The sequence below is a fragment of the Phascolarctos cinereus genome, unplaced genomic scaffold (assembly GCF_003287225.1).
Source record: "Phascolarctos cinereus isolate Bilbo 61053 unplaced genomic scaffold, phaCin_HiC Scaffold_5;HRSCAF=322, whole genome shotgun sequence".
Lineage (NCBI taxonomy): Eukaryota > Metazoa > Chordata > Mammalia > Diprotodontia > Phascolarctidae > Phascolarctos > Phascolarctos cinereus.
The window spans coordinates 195,149,042-195,167,399 of record NW_027555958.1 but is presented as its reverse complement, the minus strand read 5'-3'; the positions used below and the strand labels follow the sequence as shown (position 1 = coordinate 195,167,399).

The 18,358-nt window shown below is 37.2% G+C and overlaps 1 protein-coding gene across 1 annotated transcript; it reads left to right on the top strand.

Moving 5' to 3' along the window:
- Positions 1-510: 510 nt before the first annotated feature.
- DDX43 (DEAD-box helicase 43) lies at positions 511-15,878 on the top strand. Its single transcript, XM_021000141.2, has 16 exons — positions 511-921; positions 2,588-2,643; positions 4,332-4,461; positions 6,261-6,374; positions 9,199-9,280; positions 10,078-10,234; positions 10,360-10,478; positions 11,510-11,620; positions 11,730-11,871; positions 12,438-12,538; positions 13,453-13,540; positions 14,196-14,323; positions 14,532-14,641; positions 14,960-15,098; positions 15,377-15,464; positions 15,765-15,878. The coding sequence occupies exons 1-16, from the start codon at positions 660-662 to the stop codon at positions 15,876-15,878; spliced, it is 1,941 nt and encodes a 646-aa protein (XP_020855800.1). The 5' UTR covers positions 511-659.
- Positions 15,879-18,358: the final 2,480 nt, after the last annotated feature.

The following is an 18,358-nucleotide window of genomic DNA, read 5'->3' as shown; positions in this document are numbered from 1 at the left end:
AAAAAATAGGGGCAGCTAGGTGGTGCAGTGGGTAGAGCATCGGCCCTGGAGTTAGGAGGACCTGAGTTCAAATTCGACCTCAGACACTTAACACTAGCTGTATGACCCTGGGAAAATCACTTTAACCCAATTGCCTCACACAAAAAAAAGGGAGAAAAAATAGGCTTGCACTGTGCCATTTTACGGAGCCTCCTTAGGAGGAAAGGCCAGCCCTAAAAGTCCCTTTAATCAGGGCTGTTATCATTAATCATTATGATTATCTAGTCCTAGATAGACAGGATAGAACTCTAACTGCAAAGGCAGCACAAGTCCCAACGCGCTTGCCCCACCCCTTACGGGACAACTTTTCAGGAGCTCAAGGTCTTCATGAGAGCTGATTGGCCGTGCTCCAGAGGCACCGCCCCTCTTCTCCCGCCAACCAATCGCTTCCTCGGGCGGTGTTCAGGCCTCAGAGGGGCGGAGGCAGGTCTCGGGTATGTAAACGCTGGCCTCGTGTAGGCGAGGCTGGGCCCAGTTCGCTGCTGGACAGAGCTTTGGTTGTCCCGGCTCTTCCACCTCTGGGGAGGCTCCTACCATCGAGGACAGGAGAAACCCGACGCCTTCCCCCCTAACTTCTCCACCTCCTGACCTACCCCGCCGCCCCCCGCCCCGCCCCCGCAATGTCCACCAAAGAAACTCGCAGCAACTGCGCCTCCCGCACCTCCAGTGCTGCCTCTCGCGGTCAGGCCCCTGACAAGAAAACGCCCACAGCGCCCCCTCGGGCGGCGGGCGGCAGTGCAAGGGGGCGGGGAGGCGGCGGCGGCCGCAGCCGCGGAGGCTCCCGGCCCTCGGGATCCCTGGAGTACCGGGCCCGGGGCTCCTGCTACAGGGAAGCGCCGCTCTGTTTTAAACTCGACAGCTCCGTCGTAGGGGCGGTCATAGGTAAGGAGCCGGGCGGGGGAATCCCGGGGCCACGGGAGGGCGGGGCCATCTGCTTGGCCTTTGGCCTTGACCTCGGACCTTCGAAGGTCAGATGCCTGCCCTGAGGCGGGGGGGGGGGGTCTCCTTTTCCTCGTTTCTCTAGTTTGGTGGGCTTGGGTTTCCCCAGCGCCTGTCACATACAGTAGGCTCTTAATATGCACTCTTTGACTGGAATTGACTTAGAAAGGATTTGCTTTGACACAGGGTACCTGGTATGCTGTAGGAGCTTAATAAATGCTGGTTGACTTGGCTTGAGGAACAGAGTTCGCAAAGGGTGTGGCCCTCCCCCTGATGCTATGAACCTGTGCTTCCCTGACCACTTTCCTAGGCCAGGGCCCCCAGCTTCCTCTAGGACTGACCCAAACCAAGCCATCCCCTGTTCTGCCCCTCGGGGAGCATTCCTCTCCCAACCTACCTTTCCCCCTTGGGACTGCTTTAGGGTAGGAAGGGGAGGGAGAAGATAGATGTATACCCTGGAGAAAGGAGAGACCCGTGTCCTCTTTGTGAGAATGGGACTGTAAACTTAGAGCCTGGCACCCTTACTGGTTCCTGTTGCCTGTGCACTTTAAAGGAAGCTTAAACCCTTACTTTTCCCTCTTGCCTGAAGAATGCCTTCCTCAGAGGTTGGGTTGAATTGGTTATCCAATACAAGACTACCCCCAAAGGTCGCATATTCTTTTTACACTCAGAACGTGTTGGCTCTTAACAGATAAAGGTGTTTATGCTTCCCTGGGGTTTGTTTTATTTTGGGGTTTGTTTTTTGTTTTGTATTTTGTATTTTAAACCTAGGGACTCTAAAACCTGCTGGCCTTTAAAAGAAATTGTTCAGTTTTAGGTAAAATAACAATAAGCAGGGGAAGATCTAGTATGGTCAAAAGCTGATTCCGAGTCCCAGGTCACTTCCTTAGTACAAAGTGTGACTTTGAGCAAGTAACATAAAGTTTGAACCTCAGTCTCAGTTTCTCTTAAACAGAGAAAGACCATTGGACTAGACAAGTTCTCATTTTTTTTCAATCAATAAAAATCAGCTTCTCTCCTACCTCTCTCCTTCTCTTTCCCCACTGAGAAAACAAGAAAAACAAAACCCCCGTTACCAAAAAACCTGCATTCTGAGTCCATCATCTTTCTTTTAGGAAGTGGTAGAGAAGCTCTAAATCTATGATCTTTTTAACTACCTATTCCAATCTAGTCTCCTTTACCGGTTCAATTCAACAAGCATTTATTAAGCCCAACCTTTGAGGAAGGTACTATTTAGGCAATAGGGATACAGAAAGAAAAGTCCCAGGCCTAGAGGAATTTATTCTTCAGGATTGGAGAGGAGAAGAGTACATGCAATATGTAAACCAAGGCAGAACAACACCCAATTCAACACATTTGATCTTTATTTCAACTGGTCATGTTTTAGGAGGTCAGAGAAATGTTTGTTCATTCTTCTCTTTTAAAAAAAAATGTATATGTGGGCAGACTGCCCAGTTAGCCAGAAAACTGGAGGGAGATGAAGGAGAAAGTAGAGAGAGAGTCCCTAGAGTTTAGTCTAGTAGTCTTAGACACCTGATAATTAACCCAACAAATTGTCCAAATCTTATCAATCATACTTATTTTGTACAATTTACAAATGTTTTAACAGGTCGGGGTGGAGCAAAAATAAAAGAAATTCAAGACTCAACGGGTTCTAAAATTCAGGTAAATGTTAATTTGGATCATCTTGAAATGAAACTCTGGAACTAAACATGTGATTTCATAAAATCTAATCATCAGGTATTCTTTGAAGTGTGGCAGTGGAAAAAGAATTGGCATAAAGTTGCTGGTGAACCTTGAGCAAAGTGTAAACCTCTGATTTTACTTTTATGTTTAGCTTTATTGCTTTTAATTTGTCATGCAATTCCTTGCATTTTTATTGTCTTCTTCATAACTACCCTGTGAGGCAGAAATTAAACTTGTTTTATAGATGAAACTCAAAAGTTTGCCTAAGGTCATATAGCAACCATATGAAAAAATGCTCTAAATCAGTAATAATAAGAGAAATTCAAATCTTAATGACTCTGAGGTTTCACCTCATACCCTGCAAATTGGCAAAAATGACAAAAAATGTCAATAGTCATTGTTGAAGGGGTTATGGGAAGAAGGCACATACATTGTCTTTAAAATGATATAACCATTTTAGAAAGCAATTTGGAATTGTGCAAATAAAGTGACTAAAATATTTGTACCTTTTGAACCGAAACACTGTTACTAGACTTATACCTCAAGGTAGCCATCAATAAGAAAAAAGTACCACTATACTCCAAAATATTTATAGCAGCTCTTTTTGTGATAACTAAGAATTGAAAACAAAGTAAATGCCTATCAGCTGGGGAATGATTATACAAATTGTGGTACATGAATGTAATGAAACATTACTGTGCTGTGTGTGTAGTGAATACAGAAAGGCCTGAAAAGTGCTATATGAACTGATGGGCAGAGTGAAATGAGCAGAGCCAAGAAACCAATATGAACAGGAACTACAACAGTGTAAATGAAAAGACCAACAATGCACCAAAAAAATAAGAAGTAAATATAACAAAATTATAAAAATAGACTAGAACTTAAATGAAGAGATATGAGAAGAAGTCCCTAACCTACCCCTTTGTGGAGGTGGGAGGTCTGAAATGTTACACATTCCACATATTTTCAGACTTTCTTAATGGATTTTTCAGTTGTACTGACTTTTTTGTTTTCCTCTTGAAAAACAAATACTGTTTGTCATATGAGATGGTTCTTGGGGAGAGGGAAGGGATGGGATATGTGGAGTGGGATACTATGGTGATTAAGAAACAGAAAACATCAATAACATTTTAAGTTTATATAGCTAATCAGATGCCCTGCCTCAGTGGCACATGAAATTTCTATAATCCCTTACTCTCCTGGAGGGTGAGCAATGTACAACTTTGGGAAAGAGATTCAAATGACCTCCTTTCCCCTTACCCTATCTTAAAAGATAGAGAGAGGCCCTTTGGAAAGCTGTTTTCACTATCATTTTGTTATTGCCTTGTCAACTGAAATGATATTCTTATCTTAATTGACCATTATATCATCTTGAAACACTACAAAAAATTCTACTTTCATGGAACAGTTCTGTTAAAATTTGCTTTTTTAGAGGGTTATACCTTATTCTAAGGTCCATCCTGAGTAACAATCTTGTTCAACTATTAGAGATATATCCCTTATGAAATCAGAAGAGAGATACAGGAGGTGAGCCAAACAGCTTCTGAAACTTGATAATCCAGATCCATTAGCACTTTTATTATATTTGCTTAAATTTTTTACCATTTTGAATTTGGAAACTTGAGTATAACAAGATTATGATTATCGATGTCTTTCTGTATTTTTAGATAATAAAAGGGACTCTCGAGTCAGAAACCAGAATATATGGCAACAAGGAGAACCAGAAATCAGCTAAGTTAATGATAGAAGAAATAGTAAAAAAAACAGAAAAGTATTCCAAAGAGGACAGCAAAACTGGTAAGTTAATTTTTATACCATAAATGTATTTATAAAACAGCCACTCTAACAGAATCCTTTATGCGAAAGCCATTAAATGAATTTTCAACTGTTGTTGGACCTTAACAGCTATAACATTTTACTTCCCCTAACCCCCTTCTTTACTAAATTTCAATGGATCTCTAGTCTTCCAGGGGTTTTCCTAGTTTCTCTAGTTCATACCCTTTGCCTTAGGGAAGAAGAATTTATTAATTGCCCTCCTGTATGCCAGGTACTGGGCTAAGCACTTAAATATTATCTCATTTGATCCCCACAACAACCCTTCCAGATAGGTGCACTTGTTCCCATCTTACAGTTGAGGAAACTGAGACAGAATGTGACTTCCCCATGGACAGATTTGAACTTGGGTCTTCCTGACTTCAGACCCAGTGCTGTATCTACAGAGCCACCTAGCTTCCTTAATTGAAATAATGTTGGCTGTCATGAAAAACATGACATTTGTCACTTGGTAATTTAACTATATCCACAACTACTCTCCATATTCTTATTTGAACATGTTGACTTGGCCTTAATAATGTCAAAAGACAGCACTTTAAGTTTATATGATATATAAAGTTATAAAATTATATGTAATATAAGCTATTTTTTTGTACAAACTTAATCATTTGTTTAATAAGCATTAAGTCTATGATACATAATACTGCTTTAGGCTTTTGGAGGATAGAAAAGCAGAAATATGTTCTGTGATTATTTCCTGCGTTTAAATCCAGCCAGTGATCTGATCACTTGTATGACCTGGGGCTAGTCACTTAGCCCAGGACTTCTTAAGCTTTTTCCATTCCCGACCCCATCAACACTTCCTAAACTGGGGGTCGGGTCCCCAGTGAGGTTTAAGAAGTATTGACTTGGCTTACCTGAGCCTTAGTTCCCTCACAGTGAGATGATCTTGTTGACAGACCTCTAAAGTTCTAGAGCTGTGACCCTATGATGAATGTAATAGGATGATATTTATACAATCCATCTCACTAGGCTCTTAGGAAAATCCTGTGTCATCTTTAAAATGCTATAGAAATGTGAGTTGCTATTATGTTTTTCAAAGGTTTTCATATACCATGTTATTCTCAGAACAATACAGTGAATTGGGCAGTATGTATAGTTACTAGCCTATTTTGTAGATGAGGAAAATGAGGTACACATAATTAGTTGGTAGAGAAAGCCTGAGTTTGTTAGACATGTATGTTTAACTTGAGAATTTCAAAATGAATTTTACTCATTTAAAGGGAGTTGTTCTTTATTTCCATTAGAATGGAGAAAGATGATACTGTATAATTCACATTTATATAGTGATTTTAAGGTGTACAAAGTGCTTTTCTTACAACCCTGCAAGGTAAGTACTATAATTAGTAAATAACGTATTATTACTTACTTCTTGGGAAAGGGGGAGAAAAGTATAAGGGTGCAGCTAGGTGGCATAGTGGATACAGCATGGCCCTGGAGTCAGGACCTGAATTAAATCCAGCCCCAGATTCTTACTAGCTAGGTGACCCTGGGTAAGTCACTTAATCCCGATTGCCTCAAAAAAAAAACCCAACTGTAAGGAATGTTTGTTATTCTTTCCACATTACCTACTTTCTACATTCAAAAACATCTTAGAAATCATGACCAACACTTCATACTGAACTAATAAAAGTAATTTATGTTGAAGAATTTTCTCTTTATTAGTAAATGGAAGACAATGGTTATGAAAGCAGAAATTGTTACAAAGTAATATTTTTGAACTTTTGATGACTTTGCCTTCTTAACTTCTCTGCACCCTGAAGGAAACACTTTGAAATCATCCTGTAATGAAAATGGCCCAGAGAAAAAAGTGCCAGTGATTGATTGGGAGGCTATTAAACAGGACCACCTCCACTATATTAAAACAAAGTGGGACGGTTAGTACAACATAAACATTCTTGTGACTTTTGTCTTAAATGTAAATAATAATTCTGGTAAAATATAATTCTCTTACCATTGTTAAAGAATTCTATACTAAAAAAGGAACATAAACAGTTTTATAGGATATGATCTTATTTTAATCCTTTGTGCAAGTTGCTGACTGAAGGGTAAGGCAGTAACTGAGTAGTGTGTGATATGACTACGATGGCTCTCTCTAATCCTTTTTCACAAACCATCTTAGGGTGTGTGTTGTGTGTGTGTGTTGTATGTTAGTAATGCATATAGTTAGTAATATTATATATATTGAGGAAGACAGCTTTGGAATGTGGACCTGTGATTTCACTGGTATAGAGAATTCTTGTTACCAAAGCAGGTCTTGTGCTTGCATTCTAATTTATAGTCTTAGCTGCCTGAGACACTGGGAGGTGAAGTGGTCTTAACTTGGCCCATTCTGTGTCTGGATTAGTACTTGGCCCTAGGTTTTCCTCAGCCCCTAGCAGGCTTTCTATCCAGTACTCCACTGGATCTCTCAATCTTAGGTCATATTAATAGACTCCAGATAAGGAGGAAACTGCCTGTCTTCTTTAGTTTGGTTCTAGGATCTGAGTTTGAAAAAGTAAGGTGAGCCAATATAATAAAAATGACAATTCTATCTAAACTAATCTACTTATTCAATGCCATCCAATTACCCTACCAAAAAAATTGGGTTTTTGAGCTAGAAAAAAATAATAAAATTCATTTAGAAGAACAAAAGGTTAAGAATATCAGAAATTGATTTTTAAAAAATTGTAAAGGAAGGAGGTTTAGCAATACCAGATCTTAAACTGTATTATAAGGCAGCAATTATCAAAACTATCTGGTACTGGCTAAGAAACAGAAAGGTGGATCAGTGGAATAAAGTAGACATATAATACACAGTAGTAAATTATTATAGTAACCTTGTGTCTGAAAAATGTAAAGATTTAAACTTTTGGGATAAGAATAAACTATCTGGTAAAAATTGTTGGGAAAACTGGAAAGCAGTTTTGAGCAGAAATTGGGTGTAGACCAATATCTTACACCATTTACCAAGATGAGGTCACAGTGGATACATGACCTAGATATAAAGGGAAATATAAGTGAATTATAACAATATGGAACATAGTATATATCAGACACATAGGAGAATTTATGAATAAACAAGAGGCAAAGAGCACTATGAGATGTAAAATGATAAAATGGATAATTTTGATTACATGAAATTACAAAGGTTTTGTACAAATAAAACTAGTGTAGCCAAGATTAGAAGGAAAGCAGAAAATGGGGGTGGGAATTTTATAGACAGTTTCTCAGATAAAGGTCTCATATCTCAAATATATAGAGAACTTGGTCAAATTTTTAAGAATGAGTCATTCCCCAGTTGGTAAATGGTCGGAAGATATGAACAGGCAATTTTTGGATGAAGAAATCAAAACTATCTGTTGTCATGAAAAAATGCTCTAAATCATTATTGACTAGAGAAATGCAAATTAAAACAACTTTGAGATATCATCTCATATCTATCAGATTGGCTAAAATAATAGAAGGGAAAACAAATTTTGGAGGGGATGTGGAAAAATTGGGACTTTAATATATTATTGGTGGAACTTTGAACTAATCCAATCATTTTGGAAAGCAATCTGGAATTATGCTTAAAGAGTTACAAAACTGTGTATACCCTTTGACCCAGCAATACCATTATTAGATCTGTTTTCCAACATGATCAGGGAAAAAGGAAAAGAACCTCTATGTTCTAAAATATTTATAGCAGCTCTCTTTGTGGTGGCAAAGAATTAGAAATTAAGGGGATACCCATCAATTAGGAAATGGCTGAAAAAGTTGTGGTATATGACTGTGATAGAATACTACTGTGCTTGGTAAGAAATGATGAGCGGTTGATTTCAGAAAAACACAGAAAGATTTGCATGAAATAATGAAAAGTGAAGTGAGCAGAGCCAAAAGAACATTGTGTATACAGTAACAGCAATACTGTTCAAAGATATATAATTGTGAACAACCAAGTTATTCTGAATATTATAAATATTCAGATCAACTATAAATGACCTATGAAGGAAGATGTTACCCACCTCCAAAGAAAGAACTGATAAATAGAAGTATGCACAGTATAGTTTTACATATATTTATAAATTCGAGTCAAGTGGTAGCCTTCTCTACTGTGAGTTGGGGAGGGAGGAAGACAATTTGGAACTTAAAATATTAAAAAAAAATTAAATAAAAAGATGAGAAATCTAAAAAAAAAGATAAAGTAACAAGAATAAAGGAGGGTCTAGAAGCCATGTCATGGGGAACACTGAAAGAACTGCAGAAGAGAAGGTTTAGTGAGTTGTTCAAATATTTAAAGAGTTGTCACATGGTATAATTATTTCACATTCCAGAGGGCTGGAGGAGAAGCAAAATTTTTTAAACAAAGAATCTCCAAAGTGGATGCCCTGGAGATATTAGGAATGTCAAATAGAGGCTAGATTGGACATGGTTGATGGAGAGGTCACTGCTGAAGAGGCAGGTTTGACTGTGTTAGGATAGTTATCTGTGACCCATTCTGATTTCATGATTGTTATGAATTGATACTTCTTTTGTAAAGTATGCTAACTGTGGTTGAGACAAGTCATAAAATGATAGAAAATGTTACACTGAAAGAGATTTATTTTTTTTTAGTCAGCTTGATATCCAGTTGAAGTTATGATTATCTGCTACATATTTAGGCACTTATGTACATCTTAATTCTAATTAGAATTTCCAAGTAACTTGACTAGTGGAGTTCTTTTTTTTTTTTCTGCTAAGGTCTTCCTCCAATTAAGAAAGATTTCTACATAGAATCTTCAAAGACAAAATTAATGTCACAAACACAAGTAGATAAGTGGAGGTAAGTAATTCATATATATATATATATATATATATATATATATATATATATATATATATATATATATATACATATATATTCATTTATTTATTTATTTACTTATTTAATCACTCACTTATTTATTTATTTATTTATTTTTGGCTGGGCGATGGGGTTACGTGACTTGCCCAGGGTCACACAGCTAGTAAATGTCATGTGTCTGAAGCCGGATTTGAACTCAGTTCCTCCTGAATCCAGGGCCTGTGCTCTATCCACTGTGCCACCTAGCTGCCCCTAACTTTTATATATTGAAGTACTTCAAGTGAACTCACTGTATGGTTGTTTGCAGTTGGCTTAAATGTATCAGGGAAGTCAGATGCCAGCTAATTGAAATGGAAAATGTGGCATAATTTCACCTCTATAATAATTGAAACTACTAGACTGAGAATAAAGTGATAATTACCACACAAGAATTTCTCAGCTCCACCTCAGATTAATCTGGGAATGAAAGTCCTGTGGCATCCATTGTATGAATTTTTACATTTCTGTCAAAATTATGACAGCTTTGCAGATACAGCTTTCTTTAAATGTGTCATCATTTGTAAACAGTTTTGACTGGCCTTTGTCAAAGAAGAGAGGAATTTGTGGTTCTATATATAGTCTTTCTTTTATACTCATTGGTATTTGAATATGTATGCTTTTCTTGATGGTGTATAATTTTTAAACACAAGAGAAGGTTGGGTTAGTTTTTTGGTTTGTGCACCAGATTAGTGAGCTCTAAATCGACTGCTATTAAGCTTTCCCTTTTTCCTTTAAAGGGAAGAAAACAATAATATAATGTGTGATGACTTAAGAGAAAATGAAAAACGTGTAATTCCCAATCCAGTATGTGCATTTGAAGATGCATTTGATCATTATCCTGATGTTATGGCTAATATAAAGAAAGTAGGTTTCACAAGACCTACACCTATACAGGTATGATATAAAGTGCTCAGTATATTGATTGGGGTATAATATTTGAGGGAGAGAGAGGACAGTTGTAGTAGAGAAATTACATTTAAAGCTGTAGTTTGGGTTTTAATGCTTGTCATTTTTTTCAGTCACAAGCATGGCCAATAATATTAAAAGGAATTGATCTAATTGGCATTGCCCAAACTGGCACAGGAAAGACCTTGGCCTATTTAATGCCAGGATTTATTCATCTTGACCTGCAACCAGAGTAAGTGTTCCTATTTTCCTGTTTTAGTAGTGTAAACTGTTTTTTTTTCCAAAGATAGGATTCATCTTTAATGAGGGATTTTAAAATCTTTGGTAATTAGTGAATTAATCTAAAATCAAGTCTTTTTTAAAAAATAAATTTATTCATTTATTTTTAGTTTTCAACATTTATTTCCATAAGATTTTGAGTTCCCAATTTTCTCCCCATCTCTCCCCTCACCTCAAGATGGCATATAAATTGATATAGGCTCAACATATACATTCCTATTAAACTTATTTTCACATTAGTTATGTTATAAAGAAGAATTAGAACCAGTGGAAGAAAATGCAAGAAAGAAGAAACAAAAGAAAACAACAAAAGAAAAGGAGAACAAATAATATGCTTTGATCTGCATTAAGATTCCATAGTTCTTTTTCTGGACAGCATCTAAAATCAAGTCTTAAGGCACTCTTGCATCTTTCCACAATAGATTTCAGCCAGGTATAGTTTAGGGCATTTGTAAGTAGAAAATTAGAGACCCCACAGAAGTAATTACTCAAATAATTCAAATATTTTAGAAAAAAACTACCAAAAAGGCATATTTTCTCAAATATCCATCACAAACAACCCTAAGTCAGTATCTGGTATCAGATCCTATTCCTAAATGATAGACTTTCTCCAAGGTTTCTTCTCATTCCTCTCCTGCCTTTCTTCTCGTACCTGATAATTTACCATTCTCACATCTTCAACTATCATCCGTGCATATGATTCCCAGTATCTTAACCTTTGCCTCACCCCACCAATCTCTCACCTGACTTACTGAATAAGTTTCTCCAGTACTAAAACCATCTGCCTAACTTCCTGTTTCTGGATCCAACCACCATTCTCTCATATCCAGGCTTAAAGCTTTGGTCAGGTTAGATTTCCCTTGCCATCTTCCAACCCCCCACCCTCATTTAATTAAATTACTAAGACTTGATTCTTATTTTTTTAGAGTAGCAAAGCATGGTTCCTATTGAATATAACTACACTTCTTGATCTGTACTCTAAAGAACCAGGGAGAAAAGGGATGGTCCCGGAATGCTTGTGCTGACACCAACCAGAGAACTGGCTCTACAAGTCGAGAGTGAATGTAAAAAATATACCTATAAAGGGATTAAAAGGTAATTTGTATTTCCAGTTAGATTTTAATAGTATTTCTGTTCAATGGCTATTTGCCATGATTGTTGCCATGAGTTTTTTTGTAACTAAACTTTGTGGAACTCTTGGCAGCATTTGTATATATGGTGGTGGAGACAGAAGAGGTCAGATTGAACATGTTACTAAGGGTGTAGATATTGTTATTGCTACCCCTGGTAGACTCAATGATCTTCAAATGAATGAATTCATCAACCTGAATAGCATCACGTATTTGGTAAGTCTGTTTCAAACTGGGACAGGAAGTAGAGGACTAAAAAAAAAAAGACCTTCCCAAATAATTTTTAACTTTTGTTAATGTAAGACTCCAAGAACCATTCATTTCATCCTCAGTGAAATATGTATGGCCACAATAGGCACATACTTATTGTGTTAGAAATTCAGTGAATTACAAAATCAAATTCCTAGAAACCCAAAGGAGATTTTATTGTGTATTACATGAAGTAACCATAACTTTTTTGGAGAAATCCTCTTAAATCAGAGGTTCTTAACTTGGGGTATTTGGATAGATTATCAAGTGGTTCATAAATTCGAATAAGAAAAGAAATTACATCTTTATTTTCACTAACCTCTAACTAAAATGCAGCACTTCTTTTAATTATGAATATAGGCAATAAACAGTATTCTGAGAAAAGATCCATAGGTTTCTTTTGATCACCAATAAGGTCCATGAAACAAAGGTTGAGAACCACTGTCTTAAATGATTAGTAGGTTTTAGGTTGAGCATGGGGGGAAATGGGATCTAAAAGAAGTGTTTAAAATAGCATTTCCTATTTTTTGCAGGTTCTAGATGAGGCTGATAAAATGTTAGATATGGGATTTGAACCTCAAATAATGAAGATTTTATTAGATGTACGGCCAGATAGACAAACTATTATGACCAGGTATGTAAATCACATCATTTCCATTTATAAAATAGAATTAATGAAATCTATAGGCTCCTTCTGATTTCACAATTTCTTCATGTACTATGAAGGCCACTTCTTAAAGTTCTAAGTTATTCCCTTGAATAGTATTAACAAAGTGAATGCTAAACGTAGTTTAACAACTACATAATGAAACCATATTTTGGATTAACAGCCAGTTCTTTTCATTTTCTCCTGATTTCCCTTCTGACCTCTGTATTCCTATATTACAGATAAGGAAACTGAGGCTGAGAGGTTAAATGATTTATTCAGGGTCACATAGCTAGTATGTGTCTGGCCTAGGATTCAAACCCAGGCCTTCTTAAAGTCACAGCAGCACTTTATCTGCTTCCTCTATAAGTCTCCCCACATTCAGCCTTACTCACCTGACTCAAAGCCATCCATCCCAAGACTGCCAAATTAATCTTCCTTATGTATAGAGGTAATTGTCTTTGCTTTTTCAAACCATTCAATTGTTGCTCACTTAAATACTTTACTATATGATGCCACCCTGCCTATTCAGTCCTGGCTTTCTTAAATAAGATAAATTTTCAGCTATTCTTACTCAATACAATATAATTAAGTTCCTTTATCTAACTCTCAGCCTAATGAAATCCTGTCTCTCCTTTTATGACCCAGATCAAATGCTGCCTTCATGAAAACTTCCCTAATGACCTCTTGCCTATCCCCAGGCAGAAGGAAAAAAAGGAAAGATCACTTCTTATTTTTGCCCTACTAGATTAGAAATTCCATGAGGTTGTAGCTCATGTCTTCATTATCTTTGTTATCTCTTCTAGGACAAAGTACAGTGGCTTACATTGTCACATACTTTGTTTGAAGGCATTATCTAAAAACCTAACATGTTTCTATGTATCTTGTTTTCTTAAATACAGTGCTACTTGGCCTGATGCTGTACGTCGCCTTTCACAAAAATATTTGAACGATCCAATGATTGTTTATGTTGGAACCCTGGATCTTGCCGTAAGCTTTTTCAGCTTGGGATTTGTGTCCCTTCTTTTGAGTGGGTATAAGGTAGCTTGTGTTGCAAGTCAGTGAAGATGGTTATAGCTTCCATATCCTACATAGAGAATGAACTCCTGTCATTGACGTGCTGTTAGGAAAACATTTTAAGCAGGGACACACGGCATAATCCCTCCCCTTTCCTGTGTGTTTTAAGGATCTGGGTGAGCTCCAACCACTAGATGGCAGGTATATATAGGCCCCAATATAATCGTGTTTCACTAGAGACTCAGATTCTTCTTTTAACTTCTCTACCTCAGGCCTTTAGAACTCTAGACTTTGGGACTCTTAACTAGCTAGCTTTAAAGAAAAATGGCATTGTCTGACCAATTTTTAAAATACAATTATTGTTTCCTGGTTCAGGAAAAAGAGAGACATAGTTCACATAGAAGGCCCACTTAGAGGAAATCAAGGCATAAGACATGCTTTGTTCATGTTTTTCAGTGGGAATAAAAAAACTGCTCTAAAGGAAGCTATGACACTGCTCATAGCAGTCTATTGCTTATGTTTTGGATGAATGAGGGCTAAATGGTAATAACTTATAAAACTGATAACATTTGTATCTTATTTTACCTGTTTTTCTAAATCTGAAATATTCTTTCCTTGAATGGTGTAGGCTGTGAATACCGTAAAACAGAAAATAATCATAACCACAGAACAAGAGAAGCCTTCTCTTATATATTCCTTCATTGAGTCAATGAAGCCTGAAGATAAAGCAATTATTTTTGTAGGGAGAAAACTTACGTGAGTACTATCTTTCATTTTCTGCCTGTCTCAGAAACATCAAATTTTACTGATCTTATTTGTGTCTCTTTTGACGATAGAAGCCAAAATCTAATTGAGAAGTATGGCATTGATAAGGTACCACCCTCTTAAGTTGATAGCTGTACTGCTAGAAATTTTGTAATTTAGTAGTTCAGATTGCATTTTAATTTGTCGATTTTATGTTTAGTGCTGATGACATATCCAGTGACCTGAGCATTAAGGGTTTGCCCGTACAGTCATTACATGGTAATCGAGAACAAAGTGATCGTGAACGAGCACTGAACGAGTTTAAAACAGGTATGTTTATACAATGATTACTATTCCACTGAATCATGTTTCACATTCATTTTGTCTTTAAACTAATTCTAGACTGAGGATTTTAATTACCATTGACAGAGGTCCATAAGGCCTGTAAGCACTAACAAAAAATAGTACCCACCTAAAAAGTGTAAAAACTCAGATGTAGATTGAAGATATCCCTTGGTGCTTAGTAAATTGAGCAGTCTGGTTTGCATGTAAAATATATACATATATAATATATGTATTTTATATACATATACACACACATACATATACATAATTAAATCCCTGTTTTTGGTTTTTCAATTTTTCTAGGAATAGTAAGAATATTGATAGCTACAGATCTGGCATCGCGAGGTCTTGATGTCTTAGACATCACCCATGTTTTTAACTTCGATTTTCCTCGGAACCTTGAGGAGTATGTCCATAGAGTAGGACGTACTGGAAGAGCTGGGTGAGAATGTTATGCTTTAGCAGTTAGAACTTTTCACTTTTCATTACTCCTAGCCAAGCATATCTCTTTACTGTTCCTTGCATATAAGTTGCTTGTTCCTACCTATAACTTTATAACATGTCTCCTCTGCCTATTATTCTGTTATTTTATGTCCTTTTCAAACTTGCTTACTAACCTGAAACTCCATTAGTAAATCAACAAAACAATAACATAACTTATTTTAATATTACATAGAAAACATGGTAAGAGTTTATTTATGTGAGACTCTTCTGTTAAAGGCATACAGGGGAATCAATTACCCTACTTACTAGGAACGACTGGAAAATAGCTGGTGAATTAATCAGTATTTTGGAGAGAGCCAACCAGGTGAGGAGATATAATTTGGTATTTCCTAATTTCTTTAATTTAAAATTTTTGTTTATTAGCAAATATGAAACAAATGTTTTAGTTATGTTAGCAAATGTGAGAGTAAATTTAATTTTGTAAGATTTCATGACAAGATCTGCAAATTTACTATTAAGAAATCAGGTTTTTTTGTGTTTTTAATCTCAATAATTAGTATCTCTTTTAAAATTCCCCTCAATTTACTACCGAGAATGTGGAATAGCACTCCAGAAAACAATTTTTCATAAAATTCAGATAACCTAATGCACTTAATGATTTCAGGAAATTCCAGATGAGCTTAAATTAATGGCTGAACGATATAAACAACACAAACAGAAAAAAGATGAAGAGAGAAACTTGGCAAGAACTTGTGGAAGGACAAGAAACATTTATTGATCCTGGAAGCATGTACAGTCCAGGGAACAACTTACTTTTGGGGTTGTTGCCTTTCAACTTAGCAAAAGCTGAACAATTAGCATCGGAAGAAAGACGATTCTGGGGTTTGGAGTTTGGTTTTTTTGGTTTCTTTACTTTTTTAAAAAAATATTGTCAGGAAACAAGAGTACTACAAATTTCTGATTGAACATTGAAAGTTCAGATCTGAATGGAAGTAGAGAAAATCTGACTTGCATATGAAGGGACAGTTCAGTGGTCAATATATGTTTAAAAAGATCATCTTGGAACATCTTAGAACATTTTTGTACTTTGTTTAATAAAATCAAAAGCATTTTTAAAATGTTTGGGCTCTTTGAAATCTTTCCTTCTCCTGATTCCTTTCTCCTTGTCCTCCCTCCAAAATAACAAAACTATCTTGCATAATTAGAATACATATGCTAAAAACATTAGAACTTTGCCTTCCTTCTCATGATGCATCTTTATTTCTGTTAGCCTGTTCCAGCGTGGCTGGATCTGTGGCTTTTGTTTTTACCAAAGGGCCTTCCCAGGGCTTTAGAAGTAGTTTCTAGATTAGGTCTACCTCAAGTGACCACCTCTTCCTTTGTCTAGACTTCCCTAGGCTGTACTTTTGCTCCTGCAGGGAATCATGCCTCCTGGGCCTCACAGGACACCTTATCACTTGCCACAAGGTGTTAGACCCTTAACAATCTTAATGACCTTCCTCCCTCAATAGACTTCTCTGCAGCCACTGATAATATTCCTGAACTCATTTCCCAATGGTTAGTGTACTCCCGTCCCATCATACTGTTCCCCATCCTAGTGATTCTGAACTTGAAGTTTTCATGATACAAATCCCATTCTTCATCCTTTGCTGTCCCCTCAAGCCTAACCACCTTATACCATGACCCACTCCAAATCTACCCACACCTTCCACTGTGCTCTCTAGAATTAGAATTCCATAATTAACAAACTTGATTTCGTCTTAAACATTTTCCTTTCTCACTCATTCCATTTTCTTGCACTCAGAACTGCTCATTCCTGATTTGTTGTATCCTTGGCCATCCTTTTCAGTACCCATTGTGCTTTTATTCTGCACACACACACATACTGGTTGTGGAGAGAGAGTCAGAATAATCCATGCTCCTTTTTGCTACTTTGGGACTTTCGCTTACTCAGTAAACTTTCCTCTGAGGTTCAGATCATTCCATATTTATCCCCAATCAAGACTGTGGTAGCCATTATCTACGGACATTCAATACATTTAGGCACTTATCTTCTTTCCTCAATGGGCTCACAGTCTTCTTTATTGCCCTCATACTGGGGGACTTCAACATACATATTGTTATTCCCTTGAACACTCTCAATTTCCTGGTTCCTTAATTTGCCTATTTCCCATCACCGACCTCACCTATACACAAAGATGATCATACCCTTGATTTAGCCACAAATGTCCCACTTGCATGTTTGTGAACTCTCAAATTCCTTTATCTGGTCATAATCTTTTACCATTCCATCTTCACCTATGTCTTAGATCCCTAACCCTAATCTTCCCTCTTAATATGACCTCCAATCTCTCCACCCCTTGGTTCTTTTCTAGGCCATCACCCCTGCACTGGCTTCACTCTTTCCCCCCACCTTGACCACTTGGTAAACCAGTTCAATTCTACACTGTCCTCTATCCAGGAGTCCCTCGGCCCCTATGTCATCAATTATGCCTTGCAAGGCCCTAACTTTGGATTACTCCCATCTGCTGCCTTCTCTCCTATTCATATGCTGCTGAACAGAGCTAGAGAAAGTCATAAAAACCATATTGATTAGGTCCAAATTTGTCTAATCTGAACTGAGCCATCACTGAATAAAGGCAAATATTCTATTCCTCTCTAATCAATTCATTATCTCCACAGCACCTGTTCCAAACATTGTCTCTCTTTCAACCTTACCTTCTGCCCCTCAACCCCCTTAGCTAAAAATCTTGCTTCAAACTTCACTGAAAAAATTTAGGTCATTGGCTGTACAAGTGTCATCACCCTCTTCTCCTTGATACTCTTTTCTGTAGTTTTTAATACCACTGCTCTCTCCTGGTTCTCCTACCCATATGATCACTCCTCAGTCTCCTTTCCTGGATCTTCATCTAGAACACACCTACTAATTATGGATGATCCCAGGGCTCTATCCTAAGACTTCTCTTCTCCCTCCATAGTAATTCACTTGGTGATCTTAGTTTGATTTAATTATCATGTCTATGCTGATGATTCCCAGATCTATTTATCTACCCCATCCTCTCTCCTGACCTCCAGTCTCCTATCTCCAGCTACCTCTTGGACATTTCAGACTATATGTCCTGTAGAAATCTTAAGCTCAACGTGCCCAAAACTGAACATATCTTACTCCCCCCAACCCTCCCCTCTTCCTAACTTCCTTATTACTGTAGGATACCACCATTCTCTCAGTCACACAGGATTATACTCCCAGTGTCATCC

Coding starts and splice junctions, on each gene's coding strand:
- DDX43 (XM_021000141.2), top strand. CDS start 660: ATGTCCACCAAAGAAACTCGCAGCAACTGCGCCTCCCGCACCTCCAGT. Junction 6,375..9,198: donor TATTAAAACAAAGTGGGACG/GTTAGTACAACA, acceptor TTTTCTGCTAAG/GTCTTCCTCCAATTAAGAAA. Junction 15,465..15,764: donor TTTTGGAGAGAGCCAACCAG/GTGAGGAGATAT, acceptor TAATGATTTCAG/GAAATTCCAGATGAGCTTAA.